General features: G+C 44.4%; 1 protein-coding gene across 6 annotated transcripts in view; it reads left to right on the top strand.

Annotated features, from left to right (window-relative positions):
* Positions 1-12443, top strand: part of Map2k5 (mitogen-activated protein kinase kinase 5) — a 230621-nt gene that overhangs the window by 82586 nt on the left and 135592 nt on the right. For all 6 annotated transcript variants that reach the window (XM_085689209.2, XM_048423691.3, XM_048423693.3 and 3 more), the window contains 2 exons: positions 4883-4951; positions 5041-5122. In XM_085689209.2, the coding sequence (XP_085545335.2) occupies positions 4883-4951; positions 5041-5122 (151 nt within the window). The remainder of the gene's footprint in view (positions 1-4882; positions 4952-5040; positions 5123-12443) is intronic.

The raw sequence follows: 12443 nt of genomic DNA, 5'->3' as shown, positions 1-12443 counted from the left end.
TGTGTGGTGGGGGGTACAGGTTGGTTGGTTGACTTGTGAATTTTTTGGTTGTTGTGTTTTGAGGCAGGATCTCACCATGAAGTTCTGGCTGGCCTGTAACTCTCTACAGACTGAACTGACCTCAAATTCACAGGGATCTGCCTGCCTCTGCCTCCCTAGTGCTGACATTGAAGGCGTACACCGTGATGCTCAGATATCTGGGTTATTTTGTTTGTCTGAGTTTGGTCCTTTTCCTTTCTTTGTAATCCAAATTCCTGCTTTTGCCTGTTGTGAGACTGTTGGCCAGCTTCTGAACAATTCTCTCGGGAAATAGAAGTTTCAACTTATTGATGACCTATGCTGATAAATATTTTGCATATATTCTCTTCATTTATGACCTTTGCTGCTATTACTGCTTCTCTTTTGGCAGATGTAGAACCTGAGACAGAGCAGTTTAGCAACTTGCCCAAGGTCCTATACCTAGAGAGCCCCGAGACCAAGATGCAAACCCTTGCCTTTGCTGACCTCCACCCCTAGGTACAGCTCCCTAGCACTGTTCCTCTCTCTGAAGTAGGAAAGGCTCCGTGTCTCTTCTCCGCTGGTTTATTTTCTCACTGCAGGGACAAAGGCCAGACAGAAGCAGTTTGGGGAAGGGAGCGTTGATTTTGCCACACAGTTGGAGGAGGTAGCCATCATGGCAGCAGGGGTGTACGAGGTAGCTGGCTACTCTGCATCTGTGTCAGAAAGAGACAAAACCCAGTGCTCTGTTCCTTTTCTTTCTTCTGTTTGGTCCAGGGCCCCAGCCCATGGAGTGATGCTGCTCACATTCAGGATGGGTCTCGCTTCTTAGTTAACCCAATCCAACTCCCCCACAGACACGCCCCAAGCTTGTCTCCTAGGAGATTCTGGACCTGTTAGATCAATCAATATAGAATAATCAATATCAACCACCGTACAGCCCAGACACACTGAAACCCTCCACAATGCATCTTTTATGGCATGCTCTTATGTTTTCTGATCTCTGTGCCTTTTGTTTTGTTTTACTTGAACTTGTACCCTCATCTGAACCTAGGATTTTTTTTTCTCATTTCAACAAGTTAATTCATGTGCGCCTCTCTAATTAGAATGCCTTCATCCGTATCTTCAACTATTAGAACCTTAACAACCTTCAAGGGCCTGCTCTTTGATTCTGTCACATGTGTTGCATCTGCCAGCCACTTTCCGGAATTCTCTACTTGTAATTCCTAAAGGCAACCACATGCCACCTTGCACATGGCTGCTGGTATCATGACCATTTTCTCTAATGTACTGAAATCTTTTTAAATGTGGAGAACAGAACTGAGTGTTTTGTTGCCTTCCCTATAGGGCATACTACATATAGTGAGTGTCTAAACACATAAGTTACTGATTGAATACAGTTTTGCTGTTTAATTTAGTCCTTTATGTTTTTGTTATTTTATTTGTTTATCTTTTGAAGTAACTTACTGAAAACAGGTTTAGCAACATATAGAATACCCCCGAGTGTTCTTTGTGTGGACCATTGCTCTCCCCAGAATATTTCTTAGCTCCTTTTGTTATATTAAGGGGTGAAATGGAAGGTTAAGAGTTAGAGGCACATTTGCTCTTTTCTTGACCCTCTCCTGACTTTTGTGTGACTTGAAGCGTGTCACTTGAACCTCCCAGTGACCCCAGTTGCCTGGTGTCACAGAGGAGCTGTACAGAGCAGCAAATCATGGCCCTTGTCTGGGTGGAATCACCTGCAGGCTCTGCTGCATGCATGGAGCCACGGGAGTTTCATTTCCCAGCTCGTGGTCAATTGACCACACTTTGGATGTCTGTGGGACCAGTTAGAGGAGAGCCTCGCTAGCAGCATTTCCAGTTTGTATACATTCGTAATTGAATCCTGCTCTTTAAAGACAAGCAGTACAACTTGAGATGTGACAAGAGAACTTTTCAGGTATTAAAAAAAACCCTAATTTTAGGAAAAATAGGAAGTTCTCGATACCATGAAATTTAGATTTTTTTTTCTGCTTCACAGAGCACTTTTAGAAAATGATGTTAACTACATGTCAGAAATAACTGTTTATTACCTGCAAACTCGCTGAAACACATTCGACCGGCTTTTGTTTGTTTGGTATCAGTAGCAAGACCATTGCAAATAAGTAGAGCAGAAAACAAACACAAATACTGTTAGCCATCTAGCAAACAGAACCTTTTCTGCCACTAATGCCTCCTATAAAATCTTTCCAATAGTAATGCTTGGGGAATTTACTGGATTCCCCAGGATTATTTGTTTTCTGATTGGGAAAAGAATCCATCTAACGGGATTTCTTAGCCTTGTATGCAGCATGCTTTGATTATCATTCCCGGAGTGCTTTGGGTTTCTGCAGCCTTTAAAACAGCATTTAAATGGACCATTTGATTAATCATTTGTATCCTGGCTGTAATCCTCCCAAATTTCCTTTCTGAGTTGTACATACTGTAAAAGACAATTATGTCGCCACAGATTAAATAAGTGAATTAAAACAGAATAGCGGCTTAATTTGACCTGTGATTTTGTTCTCCTTGCCTTTAGTGGAGCGCATGCCACTCCAGCAAATAAATGAAGTCATCCATGACAGCTTGTGATGAATTGCCGTATTTATACTGTATATTTTAATAGTCTCACACTAATTTAAATTGAGCACAGAGTAAATTATAATTCAGTCAGTTGACTGCTTGTATTTAACTTGACAGCGCATCCTCGTGTGTCCTGGAGGTGTTAGCAGAGGGAGAGCAGAGGGAAGGCAGGCAGGTACCTCCGTGCAGGCTGAGCCGTTCTCTAGGAGCTGGAGCACTCTGGCTCAGCTTGAGGAGTGAAGACCCGGGCCGTCCACCTCGACCTCAAAGTTCAAAGGGAAAATCCATTCACTGTGCTTTCCTCACTGCCTTCCGAGGAAGGACTGGCCTGTTCATTTTTAGCAGTTTTGAAGCTCACTGGCAAGGATGCCCCAGGGAGGGAGTTAACCTTTCCCCAAGTACCAGGCCCCTGGAAAACAGTGCCTCGATATGCTCTGTGGTGGCATGGAGATGGCTTCCCTTCTCAGATTTGCAAAATGACCTGATTTGCTTTCCTGGGTTATGGAAGAGAGCTCCAAACCGATTAGAGCAGTGGACCAGCTCCATGAATACCACAGTCCCCGCCCCAGTCTTGGTCAATGCGGCACTTTGGTTTGTTTGATGTCCGTGTCTTTGGTTTTTGGTTTAGTTGCAGACATCACATGATCCAGTTCCCTCGTGTGTAATAACAGCACATCTGGAGGACTGTCCTTGAGGAACACTTTAACTAAGGCCCTTCTCAGTGACCGGTTGATACTGTGGGCCCTGGTGCTGGGTGCTGAGGAATAAACGCTCAGACCCCCCTTGCCCTTGAAGCATATAGCACTCTGCACTGGAAGCTTTTAGATGTCCGGGGCATTGAAGCCGAGTGCGGTAAAGATGAGGAAGGGTCAAGCCGGAGATGAGTTCTGATGAAGGGCTTTGAGGTGGGTGTGTGGAGGTGGTGAGGCATTCAAGCTGGCTCTAAAAGGTCAAACTAGCTTCTGTAATCAGTGACTGGAGTGGAGAGAGGAAACACTGGTAAGGCGGTATGGGTGGCCGGAAGGCAGCTGTGTAGGAAGAGTGAGGGAAGGGGTTCGCTTGCAGCATAACCTCCTGGTGCTCTGGAGTTACATCTTACTTCCAGGTGACAGAAACTCACGCAAGGTTCTCAGTTGGGGGAGAGAAAAGGTCTCCGTAGGTTGGTATTAATTTCACAGTGTTGGCTAGTGGTCTGCATTGACAGAAAAGGCAGTGCCCACCCCCACCCCATCCCGCACACCTTTCTTTCTTACTTAAATGGGTGTCAGCACTAAGAATATGCACAATGTGCATATTAACCGGAGGTGGTGGCTGAGCTGGGCTGTGGCTCTGTGGTGGAGCGCTTGACCAGCATCTGTGAGAAGGGCTGAGCTCCAGCCCCAGTGCACACACCTGCCGAGGAGTGAGGAGTCTGAGATAAGCTGGAGCGTCTCCTAGGCAAGTTTAGGCCCACAGACATGGATATTTCTGTGTCATAAAAATACACATTAATGGCAGATACTTAAGGAAAACCACAACACTTCAGGGGGGCCCTGGCAAATTGTGGGAGTCAGATGACCTGCGACCCTGTCCAGCTTTCAACTGTCAGCATTTGTAAAGAAGCATTACACACATGGAAGGAAGGAAGGTGGCAGGATTTTTTTTTTTATTTCTAAAAATCCCATTTTAAAATGTTATTCTATTTACCACCCCTTCTGCTTATCTTTGAGTCTGTGGCTCACAGGGTGCTTCTATTTTAATGATCTTCTTCTGAAAATAGCCAGTGTGGCTAAAATAGGGCACATAAATTGAGTGTTATAACTTAACTGACTTTTAAAGCCATTAATGCTGACCTCTGAGACCTGGTTTCTTCCAGGGTCCCATCAATCACTTCTGTACCGCCTCCTCCTGTACAAAGGCTTAGGCAGATAGAGACAGTGTCTTGGTACTGGGGACTATAATTGGGGACAGGGGGGATGTTACATAAAGAAACTACCACATTTCTTTAGGTTTTGTGTTCCACATGCTGTGTAATTAAAGGTGGACATATGCTGATGCTGCCATGTGTCTGTACTCAGGTTGTTCTGTAGACATCACACTGGTGCTGATGCTGCTGTCTGTCTGTACTCAGGTTGTTCTGTAGACATCACGTTGGTGCTGATGCTGCTGTGTGTCTGTGATGCTGCTGTGTGTACTCGGGTTATTCTGTAGACATCACACTGGTGCTGATGCTGCTGTGTGTACTCAGGTTATTCTGTAGACATCACGTTGGTGCTGATGCTGCTGTCTGTCTGTCTGTACTCAGGTTATTCTGTTAGACATTACACTGGAGCTGCAGAAGCAGATCATGTCTGAGTTGGAAATTCTTTATAAGGTAATTTTTTTCTTGGTCACTTTCATCTATAAACATGTATATGTGTCAGCTCCGGGTTTTAAACCACTTTTGTCTTGTTTTTGTTGCAGTGTGACTCATCATATATCATAGGATTTTACGGGGCATTTTTTGTAGAAAACAGGATTTCAATTTGTACAGAATTCATGGATGGTAAGTTCTTCCCTTTAAACTATATTCAAAATGGCGTTTGGAATCAGTTGCCTTAAATTTGGTTTTGATATAGATGTCAAGTAAATTTTAGAATGATTGAAGTGTGTTAATTATTGTTTTCTTTACACTAGCAAGTCCCTTCCTATAAAAAGGTTCCTGGTGTTAAATATTTGAAGCTGGGCTGTAATTTCATGACTGCAAGTTGGTTTCCTTTTACTAAAAACAGACGACACGCAGGTCCAGTCGGCACGTGGTCCTCGCTGCTTCTGTGCAGCGTGCCTTTGCCGGGGAACAGATGTTCTGTTCTTTTAATGTTTCAGTCGCCAAAACAGATTTTCTTCTAAAGAAATCTATTAACCCAATGTCCTGTGTCTTTCAGAAAGAAATAGGTTCTTAATTGCTAGACAAGAAATTGTTTTTCAACACAGCTGTTTAGCCAAGATGCATTTGGCTCTCTTTGGACTTCAGTCCTGCCCTCCCTGCTTTCTGTTCACTGCTTTCGGTAGCTCTTCCTTGATCTGAATATTGTGACAGAGTACAGACTTCTGGAATCCTGTCACTGAAGTGTTTTCATTATTATTGGCTATCCACATTAATCTGGACACATTTCCACCTTTTACAAGGTCAGTTTTTAAGTATCTAGCCTCTGTTAAAATGCAGCCTACGTGCCCTTCTACTTCCTTAGGTCCACATACCATACATAGACAGACCATACACACCCAAATGTACCATATATACAAACAAACACACTGCATACAAACACATATACGTACATGCCACACATACACACACCACATGTACCCACAGATACACACTATACATACACACATATGGAAACATATACACACATGAGCAATTCTTCTTCTTTAGGTTCATATACCACACACATACACCATACATATACAATTACCACACATATACACCACATCCACACTACACACATGCCATATATACCACAAATACACACAAATGATTGTACCTTTCTATCTTGTTAGGTATGCACACCATCCACACTGCACATATTCACCACATACACACAAGTATAAACATTGCACATACATGCATTCACAAACATACCACACACATATACTCCCCCCCCACATAACACACTCACACACACACACACAGGCACACTTTCCTACTTCTTTAGGTAAACACACAATGCCCCACACATACACACATGCACATCACACATACACATACATACACACCCACAAATACACACATGCACACAGGTATGTACACTCGCTCAGGTACATACACACAAACACACAAGCACTCTTGTGGGTATCATTGGTATGATACCAAATCATATAACCACATAGGTAATGTGGGTGGACACTGATTAGAAAGCATTGGTTCATAATCCTAGTACAGGCCACTCTTTGAACCATTTGAGATCTGTATAATGTTTCAGTTACAGTAAAATACTTTTTATTCGCCGGGTGTTGGTGGCTCACACCTTTAATCCTAGCACTTGGGAGGCACAATCAGGTGGATCTCTGAGTTTGAAGCCAGTCTGGTCTACAAAGTGAGTTCCAGGACAGCCAGGGCCACACAGAGAAATCTTGCCTCAAAAAGCAAAACAAAACAAAACACTTTTTATTAAGGTAGAATTCATATGCCATGAAATTCACCTTTTTGAAACCTACAACTTATTGTCTAATTTCAAAACATTCTAACGAGAAATCCCCAGCCAACATAAGTTGTCCATCTCATCCCTTCCATTCCCCCTCCCCCGGCAATCATGGGGCTCCTTCCTTCCTCTGTGGATGTGCCTATTCTGGATACTGCACATTGTAAGTCACCAGGGTCCTATAGTCTGCAGCCTTTGTGCCTGGTGTCTCTTGCTTAGTATATCATTTCCAAGTTCATCCATAGAAGTGGCAGTAGCAGCCCACCATCCCTTTTCACCACTGAAGAGTATTTCATTGAGTGGCTGCACAGCACTGGTTTTTCTTTAGTTGATAGTCACTTAGGATATTTCCACTTTTCACATCTAAAAAGTATTTATTTTTATCACATGTCTGTGCGTGTGAATGCATGCACACACAAGTATGCTTGTGTGCTACTGCTTGCTCTTGGATGTCAAAGGACAGCTTATGGGAGCTGACTCTCCCCTTCCACCTTGTGGGTCCCCGGAATCAGCATCAGACTTGATGATAGCAAAGTTATCAGATCCTGTGGCAACTCTTAAGTTTTGAGGAACTTTAGAGCTATTCTTGTCTGTCAGTGTTCAGATCATTTGCAGTTACTTGTAATTACTAAAAAAAGTTGCAAATCAACAATAAAAATACAGGTCATTCGCTTAAAAAACAGACAGTGGATTAGAATGTGTATTTCTTAAATGAAGATGTACAATGGTCAACAACCACGTGAAAAGATGTCAACAGTGGTTGTTAAGGAAGCCTAAATCAAAACTAAGTACATGTTCACATCTGAGACCATGCATACATACAAAACAAAATCAACCATGTGATAATAAGTGTTGGCAAAGACATAGAGAAGGGGACATAGAGACACACTGAGAGACACACTCAGACAACATTCGTGTGAATCTGAAATGGTATAAAATAGACTAGAACATTTCCTTACAAGTTAACAGAGTTATCACAGGACCTAGCAAGCCTGCTGCTACAGAAGCCCAGGAGAACTGACTAGCATACATACTCAGTAGTGTGCCGCAGTGAGACAGCAGCCATGTTGCTCACAAGTGACCAAGAGTGGAAATATCCCCAGCCATCAAGACAGCTCAACGGGTAGAGATGTTGCCCTATATTTCTCTTATGCCATCTCATGCTATTGGTCCTATGTCTTTCAGTTACTGTAGCATTTAACCTCACAAGTTCCTGTTCTGTTCATGTCATTTCTAAGTATTAATAGTCTGTTTTGTGCAGAAAGGGCTAGCATCCTACCTCCTGATAGGTTTCTAAACATGGTTGTCTAATAGGGTGATTTGTAGCATATGGTCTTCTGGTCATATACAACAAAGCACACAAGATCATCACTCTGTGTATTACCTTCCAACTTTCATTCTCTCCTGTGCAGTCCAGTCTCTTGACATCTTCCTCTCTGGTTTATTTTTATCTCATAATGTGATTTATATGCAATATTTACTAAGCGTTTTCTTTCAGATATCACTGTAAACCTGTGGACTCCACAGTGACCAAGACTTAGTCCTTGTCCTCACAGGACACGTATTTTAGAGTAACCTTGTCCTTGCAGGGTATATTCTAGGACATACAGTACATTCTCAGGAAGGAATAAACCGTGAGCGCCTAAGGCAGGATGGGCGGGCTGGTAGCGCACACAGGTGCCGAGTGGGCATCAGAGACAGAAGTGACAATGAGCAGAAGCCCTAATGAGCTGGTCAAGGCTCACTGCTGGGATGCTCTTACCAGCAGAGAGAGTAGCATGTGTTAGTGCTCCCAGATGAACACAAGACCACCATGGTAGCGAGAGTGATGTTGTAAGGACCAGAGACTGGCCAGGAGGGCTGAGTGGTCAGAGCATAGACCAAGCAAGACCTCACAGGCCTCAGAGACTATAGCAAGGAGTTTAAGGTGGAGGCTGAATTTATTAGGAAGACATTGGGAAGTTTTTTAGAAGAAGAATGTAACCTATCTTTATACTCAGTCAAAACAAAATCAACTCAGAAATGGAAGATCTCAGAGTATGGACATGTTTGAGTTATCACCATGGGAATAAATTATACCCTCCCCCCCCCCAAAGAAAAGCCTACATTGCAAAGAAGGAAAGGGCTTTTATATTTTCAGCTAGGAGAAACTTAAAAGAGACCTTGTATTAATTTTTTAAATTGTTTTTTATTGAGCTATACATTTTTCTCCACTTCCCTCTCTTCCTCTCCCCTTCTACCCTGCCCCATGACCCCCATGCTCCCAATATATATTAATTGTTTTTATTTTTGCTGTTACATTAACAATGACTGTGGTCATTTCGGTCCGATCAGATTATCAGGATGGTGTTGTTGCTTCTCACTCCTCACTTCCTATGTATATTTATCCTGCATACAACGACACTACTTGCAGTTTAGATCTTGTAATACGGTAACACAGACCCTTAGGTCTGCTTAAGTGATTAGGTGGCCTAATCTAGGAGCAGGAGCATGCAGCTCTTCGGTACTGCGTGGGTTTCTGCTGATCCACGAGCAGTCCTCCTCTGGCTTACCATGTGGGCGGTGGCATGCAGTACAGTAAGAGGTTGTGATGGGTGGGGGTGGCCAGGGAAGACAGAAGTGACACTCACAGGGAGCAAGCCTGTGACCTGAATAAGGAGCTAAAAGTTCCAACGCTGGAACCAAAAGGGCTTGCCTAAAGTAAGACCTGGACCTGTAGCTCAGTGGAGGAGCCTTTGCTTCAGTGTCTGAGATCCCAGGTCCCGTCCCCACTCCAGTCAAAAAAAACAGTCGTGAATAACAAACCTCAGGCCACATGACACTGTCTGTGTCATCATACCATATGTGGAGAGGTAAGAGTCATCTAAAGATGGGCCCCACTTGCCATGTATTGTTCTGAGGGAGGGGAGTGGGTTTGTTTGGTGATGTTCAGAGGCTTGCTGGGGTCTGCTCTGAGCTCTGCCATCTGCTGCCCCGTGAGTGCGGTTGTCACGTTTGCATTTATGGGGCTCAGTTGCAAGTAAAGTCAAATAAGGTTGGGGCTTCACCATTAGCGCTCCTGGCCTCACATCTCTGCTGTGCTGAGTCAGAGAGTCGCCTTCTGGAGCAGTGTGGAGAATAGAACCGGCGGTGAGAGCAAGCACGATCTCACCCAACCCTCTACCGGAGAGCCTGTGGAGAGGGTGCTCACTACCAGACTCTCTGCCGGAGAGCCTACTGAGAGGGTGCTCACTACAGACCCTCTGCCGGAGAGCCTGCTGAGAGGGTGCTCACTGGAATCTCAGGCCGTCTCGACTGAGTGCATCTACAGTGGCTTTTCCACCTCCTAGTTACCTCTGTGAGCGTGGGTGGGGTAGGGCACAGCAACAACACAGAGCCAGCTACATAAAGACCTGTCCACATGGGCGGCTGAGCACTATAGGGGTGTTTCCGGGTTCCAGTGAGCTACCTCCGAATAAGATTCCTCTTTCCTCACTCTGTTGATAATGGTTGCTGTGTCACCTTTGACTTCCAGTTGAGCTTGGTGAGACCACTGTCTGTGCTCCTTCCAGCCTCTTCTGTAACTCGCATAGAACTAAATCCCCTCCCTGTTGGTGCATGTGAGTGTTGAGTCCACTGGCTTCCCAAGGAACTGCACTAGTAAGCTGCTGTTGTCATTTTCCCAGATGTCACACGCGAAGCTTTTCATCTTGAACTTACTCATCCGTGCCCCTACCAATTTACCTGAAAAATCAGTGGGAGCGCGGCTGCTTTCGCTTTTAGTGCATCTATAATAAAAATGTTGTTTTAGTAAATAAGGATGTTTCCGCTCATCACATGAGTGTTTTGTTTGGTTTGTTCGCCTCGCCCCAGTAGCACTGAGAGCCACAGCACAAAGTTACTTATACCTGGCTACTCAGCCTGTGCTCAGAGCCTGGGAGCGGCGAGCAGAAGTTACCTAGAGGAGTGATCATTTTCCTGCACCTGCTTTCATCATACGTAGGAAGCTGTAGCTCTGCGATACGTGGACTGTTTTGAACAGAATGGTAGCTTTAGGGAACGTGGCACACTTAATAGCCTATTTGCACAGAACATGTCCTTAACTGTATTTTGGAAGAGTGACATGTTTCATCTTCAAACCTTAATAGGTGTTTTTTAAGTCATCAGTAGTCACATCATAAATATGAAATTTTAGCCTTGACAGAAAAAAAAAAGTTACTTCCCAAATATCCTGGGTACCCTGTTCATAGCCATGAAAGACTGCATCTCAGTTTGATATTATGTGTTATTAGCTTAGTTCTCATCATCCTGTTAGCGAGTGAAGTACTCCTCCCCTGCAGAGTATGTAAGTCATGTTGTTGAGACGACCGTTTATCGCCGTTCCTGGTCATACTTCCCCACGAGTTGGGCTCTCAAAACAGCCGACTCAGGAATTGCACAGTGACAGGTGATTGCGGGGACTGTGGTGATTCCGGGGACAGTGACTGGGGTGATTCCGGGGACTGTGGTGATTCCAGGAACTGCGGTGATTCCGGGGACAGTGACTGGTGTGATTGCAGGGACTGCGGTGATTCCGGGGACTGTTGTGAATCCGGGGACTGTGATGATTCCTGGACTGTGGTGAATCCCGGGACTGTGGTGATGCTGTTGCTACAGTTGGCTTAAAGTCCTAGTTGCCCTTTTTGGCTAAATCTTTAGAATAGAAATAATAATGAAACTGGGTAAGAATTAAACCCAAATCCTCTCTCATTTTCAGTCTAAGGATGATTAGCCAGGCATGGTGGCACACGCTGATTGGAGGTCAGAGACAGGTGTATCTCTGACTGTAAGACCAGCCTGGTCTACAGAGTGAGTTCCAGATCAGCCAGGGCTGCATAGTGAGACCCTGTCTCAAAGTCAAAAGCATACAAACAGAAGATCAACAAGGACTGAACCACGGAGCATTCATCTAGTTGGCGGGTCTCCTGCTTCTGAGGGCTCTGCTGTGTCCTTTGTTTCTCTGCCGACACTTCTCTCAGAAGAGCATGGGAAGGGCAGCAGACAAGTCCGTCTAGTGGTTTTTCAGTTTTGGAAAATGTCAAAGGTGATTTAGCACAAGCTGAAGTTGACAGATAAAGCAGTAAGGCAGTGAGTCTAAAAATAAATAGAGAATCAGTGAGACGGTGCTGCGGGTCAGGTCACCTGAAAGCCAAGCCTAGTGACCTCAGCTCAGTCCCAGCACCCACACGGTGGGAGGAGAAAATAAGCTCTTAGAAGTTGACCTCTGACCTCCACAGGTGGGCACACACATCCCATGCATACACACGATAGATAGATAGATAGATAGATAGATAGATAGATAGATAGATAGATAGATAGATAGATAGATAGATAGATAAGCAAGCTTAAAATGAAACAAGTTAGAACTTGAAGAGATTAGTTTCGTTTTTACCTCATTGTTTTCCATGGTTGTCAAGGAGCCAGGGTTGATTAGTTACTGTTCACGCTACCTAATGTCCTGAGTAACGTCTCTTAGAAAACAGCATTGCGCTCCTGCTTGCCAGTCTTTGTGTGTATCTGAAATGCATGCCCACCCACGTTTGTCTGATACATGTGGAAATTCTAAGATAAGGGCTCCAGGTTTCCCTGTGAAAAGGTGGCACGTGAAGCATGTCAAGTGTGACCATCGGGTCCCTTTGGGCAGTTTTGTTTACATCTGCATTTTCA

This window comes from Myodes glareolus, chromosome 4 (assembly GCF_982192425.1).
Source record: "Myodes glareolus chromosome 4, mMyoGla1.1, whole genome shotgun sequence".
NCBI classification, from domain to species: Eukaryota; Metazoa; Chordata; class Mammalia; order Rodentia; family Cricetidae; genus Myodes; species Myodes glareolus.
Note: the sequence above shows the minus strand (reverse complement) of the source record. Positions and strands in the feature narration are given on the sequence as shown.